Here is a 15,918-nt window from a genome sequence, read left to right as displayed (position 1 = left end):
TTGGACAATAGTGGGGTCAGACATAACCTGTGAATGTTGTGATGGAGAAGACATTAGAGTTCTCCCGTACTGTATAACAATGTGCAGACCACGGGTCCTGAGTCAGTGCTCAGCCTTTCTACTAACTGACCCCAGGGCACTGAGTCAAGCCACTTGACTTTAGTCCGGTGGCCAGGGCCGGATTAAGAAAGGGGCTTTAGAGGCTGCAGTCCAGGGCCCCGGGCTAAGGGGAGCCCTGCAAAAAGATCTCCAGGCTGCCCAAAGTCCAGATCTTTTTGTGGGGCCCCCTTAGCCTGGGAACTGGGATGCAGCCACTAGAGCCCCTGCATTATCAGGCCCTGTCTGGTGGGGGGTGGGGATGCTCCATGCGCTGCTGTTTCCTCTCTGGGCTGGAGCTGCAAGCACCGGAGCTCAGTCCACATGCTTCCCTCGCCTGCAGGCTCCTCCCCACAGTTCCCATTGGCTGTGATTCCCCACCAATGGGAGCTGCGGGGGGAGGTGCCTGCAGGTGAGCCCAGGGCATGTCATGGAGCCACCTGCCCCTCCCCCCCCCGTGGGGCCGCAACCAAAGATATTTATTGTTAATTGTTAAAGCTGGTGCCCCCAGGTGCCTCCCCGGGGTGCCTCCACTCTGCCCCCTGCCTCCCTGGCACCAGTCGCCATCAGGGAGGAGCAGCACAGGGAAGGTGCCTGCCTCAACCCCAGTACACCATCAAATGGGAGCTGCCCCCAGTAAGCACCCCACACCGCAACCTCCTTCCCCAGCCCTGAGCCCCCTCCCGCGTTCCAAACCCCTCATCCCCAGCCCTACCCGAGAGCCCGCACCCCCAGTCGGCACCCTCACAACCTTCCGCACCCACCCCCCTGCCTCAAACTGCAGCCCCCTCCTGCACTCTGAACCCTGCATTTTTTGCCACACCCTGCAGCCTAGGGAGCCCCACAAAATCTAATAGCCCCGGGTCCCCAGAAGAGTTAATCCGGCCCTGCCAGTGGCCTTCCACACAGTAGTCTGAACATTTATGAGATATAATTCTTCCGTACCTACCCCAATTACTGCCTCAGAATTTGCCTCCTCCTGCCCTGGACCTCTGTCCATCCTCTAGCTCACTCTCCAAATTTTGGTAACTCTTTTTGTAGTTTCAACATCTTTGTTTATAAACTTTCTATCCAGTCAGTCTGTTTCGGGTGTGCTAAGTCCCTTTGTCAGTTTCTTCGCAGAAGTTATTCTGAAAAGCAAAAGGACTGCGACCTTTCTCAGACACTGGGGGAGTGTGCTGTTTACACTACATTGTCATTGTCTACCTTAATGTGCTCAGCATCCTCTGTGGTAATTCCGATTCGGTGAATTGTTGGGTCCAGGGACGACTGCCTGGTATGAATGACATGACTTTTAGTCTCCTGTTTCTTGGACACTCGCTTTCTGTTGTTTTTTTTCTCTGCGGGTAAATGGAATATGGGTTATTTACATGATAATCTCCTGCTGCCCATTTCCTTCCCAGCTAAGAAATGGAAAGAAAACTCTCACTACAAAACTCAGTTACAGCTCTCTACACCTCATAAAACCACTCATCTTAAGAGCCAGTTTTACACTGAGTTCTTTGTGGTTTCCTAAGAGCTAGTTTAGTTGTAGATGGATAGGGAATGAAATCTGTCCTAGGGTAAAGACCCTTCATAACATTATTATTCTCGGGCAATGGGTTCCTTCATTTTTAGAGGTGCTGACGCTGACACCGTTTTTAGTTGAATGGGAAGCACTGCTCCTTAATACTAATGAAAAGCAGGTCATAGGTATCCTAAATTGGTCACCCAAAATCAGGGGCACTTTTGCAAATTAGGGTGTAATGTCCTGAAAAACAGAAAGGGAAGGAGCTAAGGACCACTCATGAGATGTGGGTGGGACTGGGGGAGGAATATACAGTAGGAAGGACAAAGAAATGTGACCTTATGACCTAGATCTCACACCAGTTTCTAGGCTCCTGTGTTTAGCTGAGGTGATGCAAAATCAGAGTGCTGATCTGAGTGCAGAAATGTGAAAACAAGCTACAAGAAAAAGGGATTGTGTCTAAGAATGGACATTTCCTGAGACTAGCCAAGACCCCATAGGGTGACCAGCAATGTTCCCTCTAATTTTTGACTGTCCGTGTGCGCAAAAAATTTCTTCTGTGCGAATTGTTGTGCTTCTGTGCAAATTTTTGTGTGCGCGGGGTTTCGCCGTGTGCGCGGGGGTTAGGATCTGTGTGCGCGCGCACACGTGCACAGCTTAGAGAGAACAGTGGTGACCAGATGTCCCGATTTTATAGGGACAGTCCCAGTATTTGGGGCTTTGTCTTATGTAAGCGTCTATTACCCCCCACCCCCTGTCCCGATCTTTCACACTTGCTGTCTGGTCACCCTAAGACCCCCAGTCCCAGCAAGGTCACAGGGGACAGGCTGGATGCCTGCTAAAATCCTGGGGCTCAGCCAGGAGTGAGGGGACTCCTTTTAGGACCTAGGCACAGGGAAGAGAGTAACATTCCCCTGGACAAACCGTGACAATAAAGGACCAGTGTGGGGATGGGCTGAGCTGAGCGATCTCAGGTTCAGTTACTGACACTGATACGTTGCTCCCAGGTGCTGATCAATCCTGATGCACAGACACCAGGCCCATTCTGTTACCTTTATGTCCCTGTAACTCTGTCTCCGTGGCAATTTTCCTTTCAAGGGAGAAGCTTCTCCGTTCATATCCAGGTGACTGAGTCTGAGAAGAGAAGTGAGGACATTTGGAAAAGTTATTGGACATTTCCATTGCCATGGTCATTGAGAAAGGTTTTGGTTGGTTCGTTGGTTCTTTTCCCTTTTCTCATTTTGCTTTCTCATTTACTCAAATATTTGTGTCTGGATCCTCAGAAGTTCTAATTCTATTTGTTACATATCAGAAGTAATTCTTCAGACACCAAAATAACACCAGGGCAAAACACTCTGCTAAGATGAAGCTGCAGTTGAGAGCACACATCAGTAATGTGAAAGTGAAAGTCCTCTAATGACTATTGTACTTAAAAAAAATTAGAAGGCAGAAATACAAAATTTAGGTTAAACTTCCAAGGAACCCAAATGTTGGAAATGGAGGGAATTTGTCTTTAAAGTTCCCAAAAGGGGCAATAAGAGCTAGAATTTATTGATGGAGAATACAATCAATTGGCCACAAAAGGTCACAATTGGTCACAAGCATTAAAACTGAAAATATTTGATGCGTGTGTGTGTGTGTGTGCATGCAGAAACAAAACTGAGTTTCAGATGATCCTCACTGCATTGTTGAAGCTTCACCTTTAATATCATTTTTATATAGTATCAGAGGGGTAGCCGTGTTAGTCTGGATCTGTAGAAGCAACAAAGGGTCCTGTGGCACCTTATAGACTTTTACAAATTTATTCACATTTATATCTGCCCCTGGACATTTCCACTGCTTGCATACGACGAAGTGGATATTCACACACGAAAGCTTATGCTCCAATACCTCTGTTAGTCTATAAGGTGCCACAGGACTCTTTGTCATTTTTATATAGTGTGACTCTTGAAACAGACCTATCTTACTCTCTCACATTATGAACTCCATTTTGTATTGTGTTGAACACCCAACGAAGCTTGCCTAAGGGTAGCCTATTGTACTGCATTCCACACAGCTGCCCTATTGGGAAAGGTGCTTATTGAAGGACTATCAGGGGGAAGTCATCAAAAAGCATCTGGAGTGATCAGCTCCGATTTTCTCTCAACTACTGGCCCACCGCATGGAACAATGGTCTTTCTACCGGAACAGAAGCATGAGGGGGATGTTGTCTGCATGACAGAAGGAGACTGTGTTATGTTCATGGCATACACACAGAAAAGTTAGATAACAAATAAAATACTCTTGCTGGAAAATTGAAACATAATACTATGTTATTACGTAGAATTCAAAACAGTAACACACTAGAATAAAAAACAGAGAGTGACAAAACAGGCTGCTCCCTAAAGCAGAAAGGCACAACTCACCCCATCTTAGACTTGGTCTACACTACAGAGTTAGGTCAACATAAGACAGCTAACCTCGACCTAATGATGTCAGTGTGCACTCTATAGCCTTGCTTCCAGCGATGTATTGCCCTACCACACTGATATCATAACTCCACCTCCATGAGAGGAGTGTAGTTAGGGCAATGCAGTGTCTGTGTAGAGGACTGTGGGTTACTTACATCAGCTCTTGGCTGTCATTCTTGTCACTTTCACGGCTAATTGACAAGAAAGCTGCTCACGGTTAGGGCTGTCACCCCAGGGTGGGGTGTGGGTTGGCAGCTAGAGCCCAGCTATTTCCCCCCTCCCCCGGCTTCCTGCTCCTAGCCAGGCTGCCCTAGGGGACCCGGCTCCCTGCTGGAAGCCCAGTTCCCCACCCCCGTTATCAGTTCCCTGCTCCCTGCCAGGAGCACAGCTGCACCAGTCTCCCCTGTCCCGGATGGGAGCATGCAGGTGCCTGGGTTCCCTGTGTGGAGCTCCCCGCTGAGAGACTGGGGGGCTGCCGTGCTTCCAGCAGGGAGCACAGACCTGGGGGAGGGGCAGTCAGGCTCCCAGTGGGGAGCAGGGAGAAGAGAGTGAGCAGGCAGCCTGCAGGAAGTGGGGAGCCCAGGAGGCAGCCAGGCTCCCAGCAGGGAGGTACGTGGAGCTGGGAGCCTGGGCTTTCAGCCCCCAACTCTGCCTTTCTTAGGTCAGTGGAAGCACTCCTGGTGAGGATGCTCACCACGGACGGAAGGGCAGTGTGGACATGAACCACCTCAGTAATTACTGCTGCAGCTGTAAGTCAACCTAACATAGGTCAACTTAAGTTTCTAGTATAGACACACCCTGACCTTCGCAGAGGAACTACTGCTGAGACCCAGACCGAGCACTTCCCTAGAGATCCCCTTAACCTGCAAGCAGCACCAGGAAAACCCCAAAGAATGTGACGTGATAGCTTGTCATTTTAACCCAATGGTTTAATACACACCGCCATAGGTTGTAGCTTCCCATTGAGACCCGTGGCACAAAGGTCAGAGACTTCACTCAAGAGTGAGCTCCTGCTCTGTGGAGGGTGCAGACCATCACCACAGGTAAGAAGGACGTACAGGAGAGCTTGAGAGGCCAGACTCTGTCAGTGCCCAGACTGAAATTCCAACAGGTTTAGGAGGATTCACAGGAGGGTGAGATCTGACACTGGGAGACCCAGGACTTCTGTTGTTTTCAAAAGTCTGTAACTCTCAAGTGATTTACGAGCAAAGTCACCATGATTAAGAAATTCCTGTGCTCAGCTAGTGTTCCTTGCCTTTCTGCCATGTCATCTCTGATGGGGTTAAACTAGAAGCCAGGTGTGCCCACACAGCTGAGAGGAACGCGTAAAAGCGACTAATGGGAGAGACTGTGCAGGAGGTCTGAAGTTTCAGGGTCCAGGGTGGCTGGGTAATTTCCCCCCACATTTCCCAAGGAAGGCTCAGACCTCTTGGCTGATTCCTTAGGAGCGTGCCCTAGATCCTACAGTCAGAATCAGTGACCAGACTCGGCGCCAGTAGCGTAGCTAGGTCCGGAGCACAGGAGGAGCGGCGCTAGAAAAAGACGTGTCCCCGCTCCCCCTGTACTCACCCGGCACCGCCTCCTGGGGTTCAGTATGGTGTACCGGCAAAAGCCAGCACCGTGCTGGACCGTACCAGCGGTGATTTAAAGGGCCCAGGGCTCCTGCAGCCGCGGGGAGCAGCGGGCCTTTTAAATCCCCGCCTGAGCCCGGCTCCGGCAGCGGGGCTTGGGCGGCGCCGCTTCGCTCACAGGGGGAGCGGCCACTCCCCCTTCTCCCCCCCGGCTACGCTACTGCTCTGCACAGACCCAGATTGCATGGAGCAAATGGGATGCTGTGAGTGGGTCCACTCGTAACAGACTGGTGACCATAGAGTGGGGTACTGGGCCTGACTGTAACAAAGCTTATCTTTAAAAGCATCTCTACCTTTGCAGTTGGTCTCTTCAGCTTCTTATGGTCCGTGTCTCGTGCCCTCTCTGGAAGGTGCTTCCCCTCCTTGCCCTCCAGCAGGTGCAGTTTCTCAGTGGCAGACTGAAGTTGGTCCGTGAGTTCTGCTATTTTTTCCTATAGTAACAAATGTTTTTTTACAATTCTTATGAGAAGGGATCACTCTTTGTAATTCTTATTTCTGTTCTGAAGCAGAGAATATTACAGATGTGTCACCCTGGAACCTTTGCCATGGACTTTAATAGGAGCAAAATCAGGCCCTGTAATAACCCTACTGTGATGGGGTGGACTAGGCCCTGAACCCCCTGCTGGAGGCCTTGTGGCCCTGCCACATCCTGCCCCAGAAAAGGATCATATAGAGGTCCCCCAAGCTGCCTAGAGTGGTTGTGTGGGACCCAGCCAATCAGGGCCCAGCAGGTCAGTATAAGAAGAGCTTCAGGGCAAGCACACGTTCAGTTCCTTGCAAGAGCTGGAGGAGCATGGATGCGGTGTGGCTGGCTGAGGTAGTGGCAGAGCCCCTGACAGGGCAATGCTACTAGAAGGAGCCCTGAGCTGGTTGCAAGGACTCCATCAGGACAAGGCATGGTGACAGAGCTGTGGGGAAGTGGCCCAGGGAATTAGAGCAGCTGTGCAACTTAGATAAAGGCACACAGCAGACAGCTGCTATCTAAAGGGTCCCTGGGTTGGGACCTGGAGAAGGGGGTGGGCCTGGATCTTCCCCCCGCCCTAGCCATGGGGGAAAGTGGCCTGGACATTGAGGCACCCCCAGAGGGGGTAACTGAACTGCAGTCAGCGGCCCAGCTGGAGAGTTGTGGCTGGAAAGGCCTTAAGAGGGTGAAGACTGTTAGCAGGGAGGGAGCCCTGGGGCACTGCTCTATCCCAGAACAGGGACAACTGGTGGGAGACATTACAGGGGTCACTGGCGGAGGCCCCTGTTGTACGTGAATCCTAGAAGGGGATTTGCTTTGCTTTTATACCAGAGAAAATGTATGACTCGGTCGGGTGGAGGAGTCACCAAAGACACACCACAGAGAGTGCAGGTCCATGCACTCAGCCAAGGGGGGTGCTCGCAAGAGGTAAGTGCGCCCTGTTACACCTACAAATAAAAACTTCCTTAAAGGCCAGTTAAGGTTGATGAACACTGAATCCGGAAAAGCAAGGAATTGCCAAGAAGGGGAATATTCTTAACCACACACCTTGTGCAACATCCCTGATATACTATGACCTCCACTCCTCCTCCAATGCGAAAAGAACCATGACCCATTCTACCCTTATGCGGCAATGCAAAATCTTAACTTCTGATACACCTTTGTGCTGTTCCCTGTGTAATGTTTAACAAACTGTCTAATGAACAAATGCGCATCTTTACCTAACTATTGCATGTGACCGTAAATTTCAGCTTGTGGTTAACACACCCTGCCTTGAACAGCAACAGGGCTTCATCGTGGAGCTGCACGAAGGCTGGCAGCTGTTCCCCTTGGGGACACTTACCAGGCTGTTGTGTGTGGGTCCCTCACACCCATCTGCTTTTAAAGGCCCAGAGGCAGAGCAGAGTCCAGGCACTGCCTCTGGGTTTCTAGGCACCGTTTCAGGGTGCAGATTCTCTTTCTAGCACCCTGCTTGAAGAGATGAAACTCCACAGTCCAACTACCAAAGCCCTGAGTCTAGTGCTGGCTTCCCCAGGCTCCCAGTAGCTTAAGCACACTCCCAAAGCTCCACCCCTCTGGGCATTCTGGCATACAGGTCACCTCTTCAGGGACACGTGAGAGTTGACGCAAACAGACATAGGCCTTGCAAAGATGTTTAAACCAATTACTCTCTACTTCACACAGTGCAGGAGATATAATGACCTAGGCAAAAACAATAAAATATCTGTACACCATTCCCTGTCAGTTACCTCACCTCTCTGATATGGATGGAGCTCGGCTGTTCTCAGTGGTGGCAGATGACAGAACAAGGAGCAATGGTCTCAAGTTGCAGTGGGGGAGGTCCAGGTTGGATATCAGGAAAAACTATTTCACTAGGAGGGTGGTGAAACACTGGAATGCGTTACCTAGGGAGGTGGTGGAGTCTCCTTCCTTGGAGGTTTTTAAGGCCTGGCTTGACAAAGCCCTGGCTGGGATGATTTAGCTGGGAATTGGTCCTGCTTTGAGCAGGGGGTTGGACTAGATGACCTCTTGAGGTCCCTTCCAACTCTGATATTCTATGATTCTATGATTCTATTCTATATATGGCCCTCTGAGACAAGTCTCTATTACCAGATCTGCCACTGGCCCTTCTGGGTGATTCTGGGCAAGTCACTTTCCCTCCCTATGTCCCAGTGGTCTCCATCTGTAAAATGGGGATAATGATATTCACCTCCTTTGTAAAGTGCTTTGAGTGAACAGCTGGCAGCTAACAGAGTTTCTGTGGGAGTTTGACATGCTAGGGTACAATCCAGACTAATGAGCAGCTGTGTGCAGTGTTCCCTGTAAACTGTGCACTTGCTCGGCTGCTCAGGAGAGATTCAAATGCTGTCCAGCGGATTAGCAGAGTGCCCACAGCTAGGTTTTTTGTTCCTACTGCTGGTACACATTCACACATGCCTCGGTGCACATAAAAAAACTTATTCCACACATGGATGGAAAAGATTAGAGGGAACATTGGTGTGTGACACCTGCCCTGTAGCCTTGGGTGCTTACTATGCTTTGCTGAAGTAGCTCCACCTGGGTTGCTCACACACAGCCTTCCAGCCTGCAAGCCACACCCTGAGTGTGTGTGTAACTGCAGCATGACAGCCACACTTGAGTTACTCTTTGCCTCTCACCAGCCTGGGTTATACTGCAGGGTGACCCCAACACACCTCCAGTCCCAGGTTTCCCCCCAGAAATGTACGTCTGTAACGGGGTGCACCAGGCCCTTTGAGCCCACCTGCCGGAGGCCTTATGGTCCTACCACACCTTAACCCAGAAAAAGAGCAGTGAAGGTGGGTCCTCCTGGCCTGCCTAGAAAGGCTGCAGGAAAGCAGCCAATCAGAGCACAGCAGTCTCAGCTAAATGGAGCTGCAGGGCCTGGGAGAGATCCTGCTTAAATGGGGAACAGACAAAGAACCCAAGGTGGCGGGACCGAGTGGGAAGTCGCCCAGGGAAGGCAGCAGCAACTATCAAAGGGTAGCAGTATGTGGTTGCTGTTTGTAGGGTCCCTCCCTGGGTTGGGACCCAGGGTAGTGGGTGGGTCCGGTTCCCCCCACTAGCTGCTGGGGAAGTGACCTAAGCCCCAAGAAGGGGATAAGATTCAGTACCAGAAAGGGGCTAAAATTTAAACAGTCCCAAAGACAGGGCTAAAAACCACAGAGAGGGTCGACCATTTGTTTGACTTTGTTACCCCAGAAGAGGTTCTTTAGTGTGTTTTTACTGTGCGTGACTTGGCCAGAGGGCTGAGCCACTGAAGACCCGCCTGATATGGGCAACAGCCAACAGGGGGCACCAGGAAAAGAAAAGAGTGCAGAATTGTACCCAGCCAACAGGAGGTGCTCACAAGAGATAAGTGCGTCCTGTCACAACGTCCTGTGCTGCCCATCCCTCTCCCGAACAGTATAAGTTATATTGAGTCTGTTATTCCTTTGCACACAACTTGTTACCCCAAAGGGAGTTTCCCAGACACTTCAATTTAAACACTTTGGATTAGCTAAAACAATAGAACAAGTTTATTAACTACAAAGAGAGAGATTTTTAAGTGAGCACAAGCAATGAGGCAAAAAATCAGAAATAACTACAAGAAAAATAAAGATGAAATGGTTACTAATGCTTAGCATGCTTCCTTTGCCTCTTCAGGTGCAGTGAATGTGATGGGCCAGGAGAGAGAGATGGGTGCGTTAGGGTATTTGTACCTCTTTTTATAATTTCAGTCCCCCTCTTGAAAAACATTTCCAGCGGGGCCCTAGGAACCAAAGAGTTGATGTGAAAATCTGTTCCCTGCTGGCTGGTTCTCAGCTGTTTGACCTTTCCTTTGTTTCTCTCCCTGCTTGATGATTCTGTTTACTGTTTAAACACAAATTCAGTCGAGCACACATTCCTTTGTTTAGGACAGACCTGTTTCAACCTCAGTTTGGGCAGGGCTGTGGGGTTTGGAACATGTATTAATATTGTGACGGTGTACCCCATAAAGCTTTATGGGGAGAGGCTTATAAATGTATACATGATGTAACTGGAATATGTTTTATGCTATATGTACCATGTAACATATCTCTGTGAAAGTTATGACCTACTGAATCTATTCCTCCTGTCTGTATGCATCATTGTTGTAGTTGGAGTTATGAATATTGGTTTTATATTTGCTGGTTTTGTACATATCCTTTGTAAGAGCCAGGAATCAGGGCCGGCTTTAGGCCGATTCAGCCGATTCAGCTGAATTGGGCCCCGCGCTAAGAGGGCCCCACGCCACAGCTCTCCACCCTGCCCCCAGCTCACTTCCCCCTCCTCTCCTCCCCTGCCCGCTCCACCCCCTGCTCCTCCCCTGCCCCTGCTTCCCACGAATCAGAGGTTCGCAGGAAGTCTGAAAAGAGGCAGGGGCGGGCAGGCAGCACCTGGTAAGCTGAGTCACGGGTGTGGGAGGGGGATATGAGAAGCGCTCCGGGGAGGCGCGGCCCAGTCCAGCCCCGGCCGAGCACCTCTGGCCCCAGCAGCTCCGGCCCCGGGACGCCGACCCCGGTTCTGGCCGAGCGCACCGGCCCGGCCCGCTCGGCTTGGCTCCGTCCCAGCCCCCGCGGCTCGGCTCGACTCCGGCCCAGACCCTGCAGCTCGGCTCGGCTCCAGCCCAGCTCCCTCGGCTCGGGCTGGGCTCGGCCCCCGCAACTCAGCTTGGGCCCGGCGTGGCCCGGCCCCTGCAGCTCGGCTCGGGCCTGGCCCCCCGGCTCAGCTCCAGCCCGGCCCCAGCTGAGCGGCTCTGGGCCAGACACAAGCCCCATGACCCCGGCTGGAGCTCCGGCCGGAGCGCAGCCCGATTCCTGGGGGCGGGGCTTGCGGCAAGCTGCGCCCCCAGGAATCGGGCCCCACTCTTGCTAAAGCCGGCCCTGCCTGGAATCATGTCTTGAGAAAGGTATGTGCATGTAAAGAGACCAATCAAGAAACCCTTACACAGACAATAGGAGGTGCAGACTGCAATCCACATCTGGGCCTGGAGTCAGGAATGCAACTGGCTGGATTGGTTAGGGTGCATGGACAGGTGACTTGCTCATGTGATCCCAAAACTCCAGGGTAAGATGATGCTACACAGGGAGTGGGGGAAAAGCTATAAAAGCCCTTGGAAGACCCCTCCATTTTGTCTTCAGCTGGCTAAAGAGAGAGGCTCCCCACCCCCCAAGGACATACCTGAGAGAAACTGAACAAAGGACAAAGACACTAGGGGGTGTGAGCGATTGCTGGACCCAGGCTAGTTCTACAGCCTGTGAAAAGGAAAAGATTTAAATCTGGTGAGGCTTTTATCTGTGTTGAGTTTGATTAGACATAGACGTGCGTGTTTTATTTTATTTTACTTAGTAATTCACTTTGTTCTGTCTGTCACTACTTGGAATCACTTAAATCCTATTTTCTGTACTTATTAAAATCACTTTTTACTTGTTAAGTTACCTGGAGTATGTGTTAGTACCTGGGTGTGGGGGGGGGGCGCAAACAGCTGTGCATATCTTTCTATCTTTGAAATAGAGGGCGAACAGAGTTTACCCTGTATAAGCTTTATACAGGGTAGAACGGATTTATTAAGGGTTTGAACCTCCTTGGGGGTTGGGCACTTGGGTGTCAAAGGCAAGAGCGCTTCCAGGAGCCTTACAGTTGTTAGGGGACTTGGTTCAGACCTGGGTCTGTGTTTGCAGCAGAGCAGCGGATCTGGCTCAAAGCAGACAGGATTCGGGAGTCCCAGGCTGGAAAAGGCCGGGAAGCAGGGGCAGAAGTAGCCTTGGCACACCAGGTGGCAGCACCAAGCTGGTTTCTGTGATCCCCAACCCGTCACAAATATCATACAGGGAAATCTTATAACATCACATACAATGTTGCCACACATATTTTATCAGGACAATATTGACAAGCAACTTATGAGTTTTCCAATGATACCTTACAAGACATGCCTTGTACAAAAATGATTACAATCATGTGTGAACACAGGGGTACGTCCTGTTACAGAGGGTTGGGGGAGAGTTTTGTCCTTTCTTTTTTGCTCTGGGAGTAGGGGCTTGGAAAAGAAGACAATGATAACTACTGAGGCAGCAATACAAGTGAACTGCGGAGGAGAGGAAACACAAGATGTTCAGTTGTGGATGCTGCAGGATGTACATTCACCTTGAGTGGGTATTTGGTGGAAGCCACTTATGCATGAAATGTCACCCGATAGAGCTCAGGGAAGAGAAGATTCACCTGGAGGACAGACTGTCAGAGGAGGAGGGTGATCCATGGAAAAGCATGATCACAAGGACAAGGCAGAGGAAGAGACTGGCTAGTGGTGATGAAATCAAGTTGAGTAACAGGTTTGCTGGAGGAGAAACAGCCAAAAAAAAAAAAAAAAGGAAGAAAAGAAGGGAAGCCAGTCCCTGCAGAAGGAAGAGATGATGGAGATAGCCAGGGACTGGAGCCCAAGCAAAAATGGGGATGCTGTATAAGGGACAGTGAGAGAGCGCCTAAGACAGATTCATACCAGCAGGTCTCTGTGATCGGGGACTCCATACAGACAAGAATCGACAGGCCCGTCACCAGACTGGATCCAGAGAACAGAAGAGCGTGCTGTCTGCCAGGAGCAAGGATATGAGATGTGGATGTGAGGTTGACAAGGATCCTGATGGGAGTGGTAAAAATCCACTGATTGTGCTGCACATTGGGACGAATGACACTGCTAGATACCCACTGGATTGGATCAAGGATTACTGTGCTTGGCTGGGTAAGAGTCCTAGCTGATCTTCAGCACAATATTTCTGGTCCCTAGAGGAGGGAGAACCTGTTACAAGATAATGAAGATCGACAGATAGCTCAAGGATTGGTCCTATGAGGAAGTTTTTGGGGTGATCAACTATTGGGAGGCATTTGCAAAAAGGTTCTTTTGAACTGATGGACTCCATTTGACTACCTGGGTTATCTTCTGGGATCACAGCCAGCACAATTGATAAAAGGGCTTTAAACTATGAGATGAGGAGAGAAGATTGGAAGAGTCTCATGAAATCTTCATGCCTGGCTTCCATACATAGGAGGAGGAAAATCAGCTAATTGAAGATACAGTAAGTGATAATGGCACGCCACAAGGTAAGAGCAAGGACAGCCAGGAGAAAGAAGAAACAAACATTGATTGGAGTAGCAGTCAGGTAAAGTGCTGAGTGAGTTCAGTGGGAAAGAGCGGAGATGCTTATACACGAATGCAAGGAGTCTGGGCAATAAAATGGAGGGACTGAAACAATAAGCAATGACTGACAGAGTAAGTGTGCATACATGTGTGGTGATTTAACTGCACGGTGACGTGCTGAGTCAAGTGAGCGGCTCTAAACAGCCATCGGGCTCAGGAATTAACTGTGGACATTTTGGGTTGGTAGGTTTGGGTTTTTTTTGTGGGGGTGGGGTTGTGTCTCCCCTTAAAGTCTCATGGCCAAGGCAAAGATTACCAGGCTGGGAGCCAGAAGATTCCTGTTAAACCCTGTCACTGATTCCCTAACAAGACTTCACACTTACAATGCGCGTTACAAACATTATGTAGATAAACCACACAACACACACGACAGGTGTGTGTAAATCTCACGGCCTCCAGTGTACAGATGGGGAAAGAGAAGTGCAGTGCAAGTGCTCCATGGTCAAACAAGCAAGTCACTAGCAGATCTAGGATAGGACAGAGGAGTCCTCAATCACACCCTCATTCTGAATCCAGTAGCTCACAGGGCCATGCTGGTAAATCACGTAACATTTCTATGTGCCCACAAGTTATATATGTGCCCAGCTAAATCACCATTTGTGCATGTGAAGCTTGGTAATTGTAGAGGGAAATGAAGGCATGCACTAGAACAGGGGCCCTCAAACGGCATTGCACTGCAACCCCTTCTGTCAACAAAAATACAACACGACCCCAGGATGGGGGACCAAAGCCTGACCCCCCTCCCCACACTGGGCAGGGAACAAAGCAGCAGCCCAAGCGTTTCAGCCCCAGGCAGGGGGCCTGTAATCTGAGGCCTGCCACCCCACACTGATGTTTTTGGGCTTGGGCTTCAGCCCTGGGCCCCAGCAAGTTTAAGCCAGCCCTAGCGACCCCATTAAAATGGAGTTGCAACCCATTTTGGGATCCCGGCCCACAGCTTGAGAACCATTGCATTAGCACATGCATTTGTGCACATGGACCTCAGGCCTCCCGTTTTGAAAAAGAAAATCAGAGCGGTCGGACTGGGTCAGATCAAGGGTCCATCCAGCCCAGTCTCCTGTCTTGCGACAGTGGCCAATGCCCAGTGCCCCAGAGGGAATGAACAGAACAAGGAATCATCCAGTGATCCATCCTCTGTCGCACATTCCCAGCTTCTGGCAAACAGAGGCTAGGGACACCATCCCTGCCCATCCTGGCTAATAGCCATCGATGGACCTATCCTCTATGAACTTATCTAGTTCTTTTTTGAGAGTTCTTAAAGAGTCCCTTTATATTAGCAGGAAAGACATGTTTTCCCCGGCAGTTTAATTAATAAAGATAAATAATGTTGCCTACCCTGTACTCCTGGGCAGCCTCCTCCCTGGGCACCACAGTGTGGCCTCGATGAACCTGAGATTTTTCACACACCACGCAGAGGAGAATTTCATCCTCTTTGCAGTAGAGTTTCAAACGATCTCCATGTTTCTCACACTGGATTCCTCTGCCAGGTTTTTCTTTCATTTTTAATAATTGGGGTACGGATTCCACAGTATTCCTAAGTTCCCTGTTTGACCTTCAATGTTTTCCTTGGAACCTCGTTTTGCACTGAGGGCAGGCGATGTCGTTCTCTCCCTTGCAGCGCTGAGCGATACAGTCTTGGCAGAGGCTGTGTCCACGGTCACTAGACACAGGGTCTTGAAACAAATCCAAACAGACGGGACAAGTCGTGTCACCTTTAATGGATTGTCCAGGATCTGCAGCGGCCGGCTGTGCTTCTTTTTGAGAGAGTAAGAGCCAGTTCCCCGTCACCAAAACGTCCCTGTCAGTGTGTTTGTCTCACAGCAGAAAGGGGCTCGGTCCTCAGAAATCTTTTCAGTCCAAAAGTCCATGGAGCTCCTCCGCAGAGATTATAAAACATCTACCTTTGCTCTCTTAGGAACCTTGATAAGCTTTTCCCCAGGTCATTGGCAGCGCCTCCTATCAGGACAATGGGAGGGACGTGGTAGCCCATATCGGTGCAAGGAAAATGACCCAATCTTGATAATAGTTCTCAACAAGAAATCAGAAAATGGCTTGGTTGGCTATGTAGAGGTGGTTCATTTTCCAGATTTCAGAGAGCGTGAGGGATACACCTGCAGTAGGCAAGGGCACTGTTACAAAATCAAACTGGGCTGCTAAGTATCACCAGAACTGTTCTCTTCTACAGCCAGCCAGGCTAGTGGAAAAGCTCCACAATGTGTGGTGCTGTATCCAGACCCATAGCTAGCTCGACCGGAGTGGGGAAACTGTGGGGAGGCAAAAAACTCAAACACTACAAAGCTTAATGCCCCATCAGATGTACAGTTCACAGATTTCATAGACTCCAAAGCTAGAAGAGACCATTGTGATCACCTTGTCTGACCTCCTGTGTAACATAGGCGCTGACTGTGTGGATGCTCCAGGGCTTTGGCTTCCAGTCATTGGATCTTTTTATAACTTGCTCTGCTAGAGTATTAAATATTTGTTCCCTATGTAGGTGTTTATAGACTGTGATCAAGTCACTCCTTAATCTTCTCTTTGTCGAGCTAAATTGATTGAGCTCC

At 50.0% G+C, this 15,918-nt stretch overlaps 1 protein-coding gene across 1 annotated transcript; it reads right to left on the bottom strand.

Annotated features, from left to right (window-relative positions):
- Positions 1–941: 941 nt before the first annotated feature.
- On the bottom strand, positions 942–15,216 carry LOC117867559 (tripartite motif-containing protein 6-like). The gene is made up of 4 exons (XM_034752720.1): positions 14,693–15,216; positions 5,978–6,115; positions 2,656–2,737; positions 942–1,436 (listed from the first exon to the last, which is right to left on the bottom strand). The coding sequence occupies exons 1-4, from the start codon at positions 14,855–14,857 to the stop codon at positions 1,279–1,281; spliced, it is 543 nt and encodes a 180-aa protein (XP_034608611.1). The 5' UTR covers positions 14,858–15,216; the 3' UTR covers positions 942–1,278.
- Between the last annotated feature and the right edge of the window lie 702 nt (positions 15,217–15,918).

Source organism: Trachemys scripta, chromosome 18, assembly GCF_013100865.1.
Source record: "Trachemys scripta elegans isolate TJP31775 chromosome 18, CAS_Tse_1.0, whole genome shotgun sequence".
Lineage (NCBI taxonomy): Eukaryota > Metazoa > Chordata > Testudines > Emydidae > Trachemys > Trachemys scripta.
This window is presented reverse-complemented; position numbering and strand designations above follow the sequence as displayed.

Excerpts from the sequence above, each read along its gene's own strand:
- LOC117867559 (XM_034752720.1), bottom strand. The coding sequence starts at position 14,857 with ATGAAAGAAAAACCTGGCAGAGGAATCCAGTGTGAGAAACATGGAGAT. Across the intron at positions 6,116-14,692 it reads AGGCTGCCCAGGAGTACAGG|GAAAAAATAGCAGAACTCAC; the intron begins GTAGGCAACATT and ends TTGTTACTATAG. Across the intron at positions 2,738-5,977 it reads TGAAGAGACCAACTGCAAAG|ACTCAGTCACCTGGATATGA; the intron begins GTAGAGATGCTT and ends TTCTCTTCTCAG.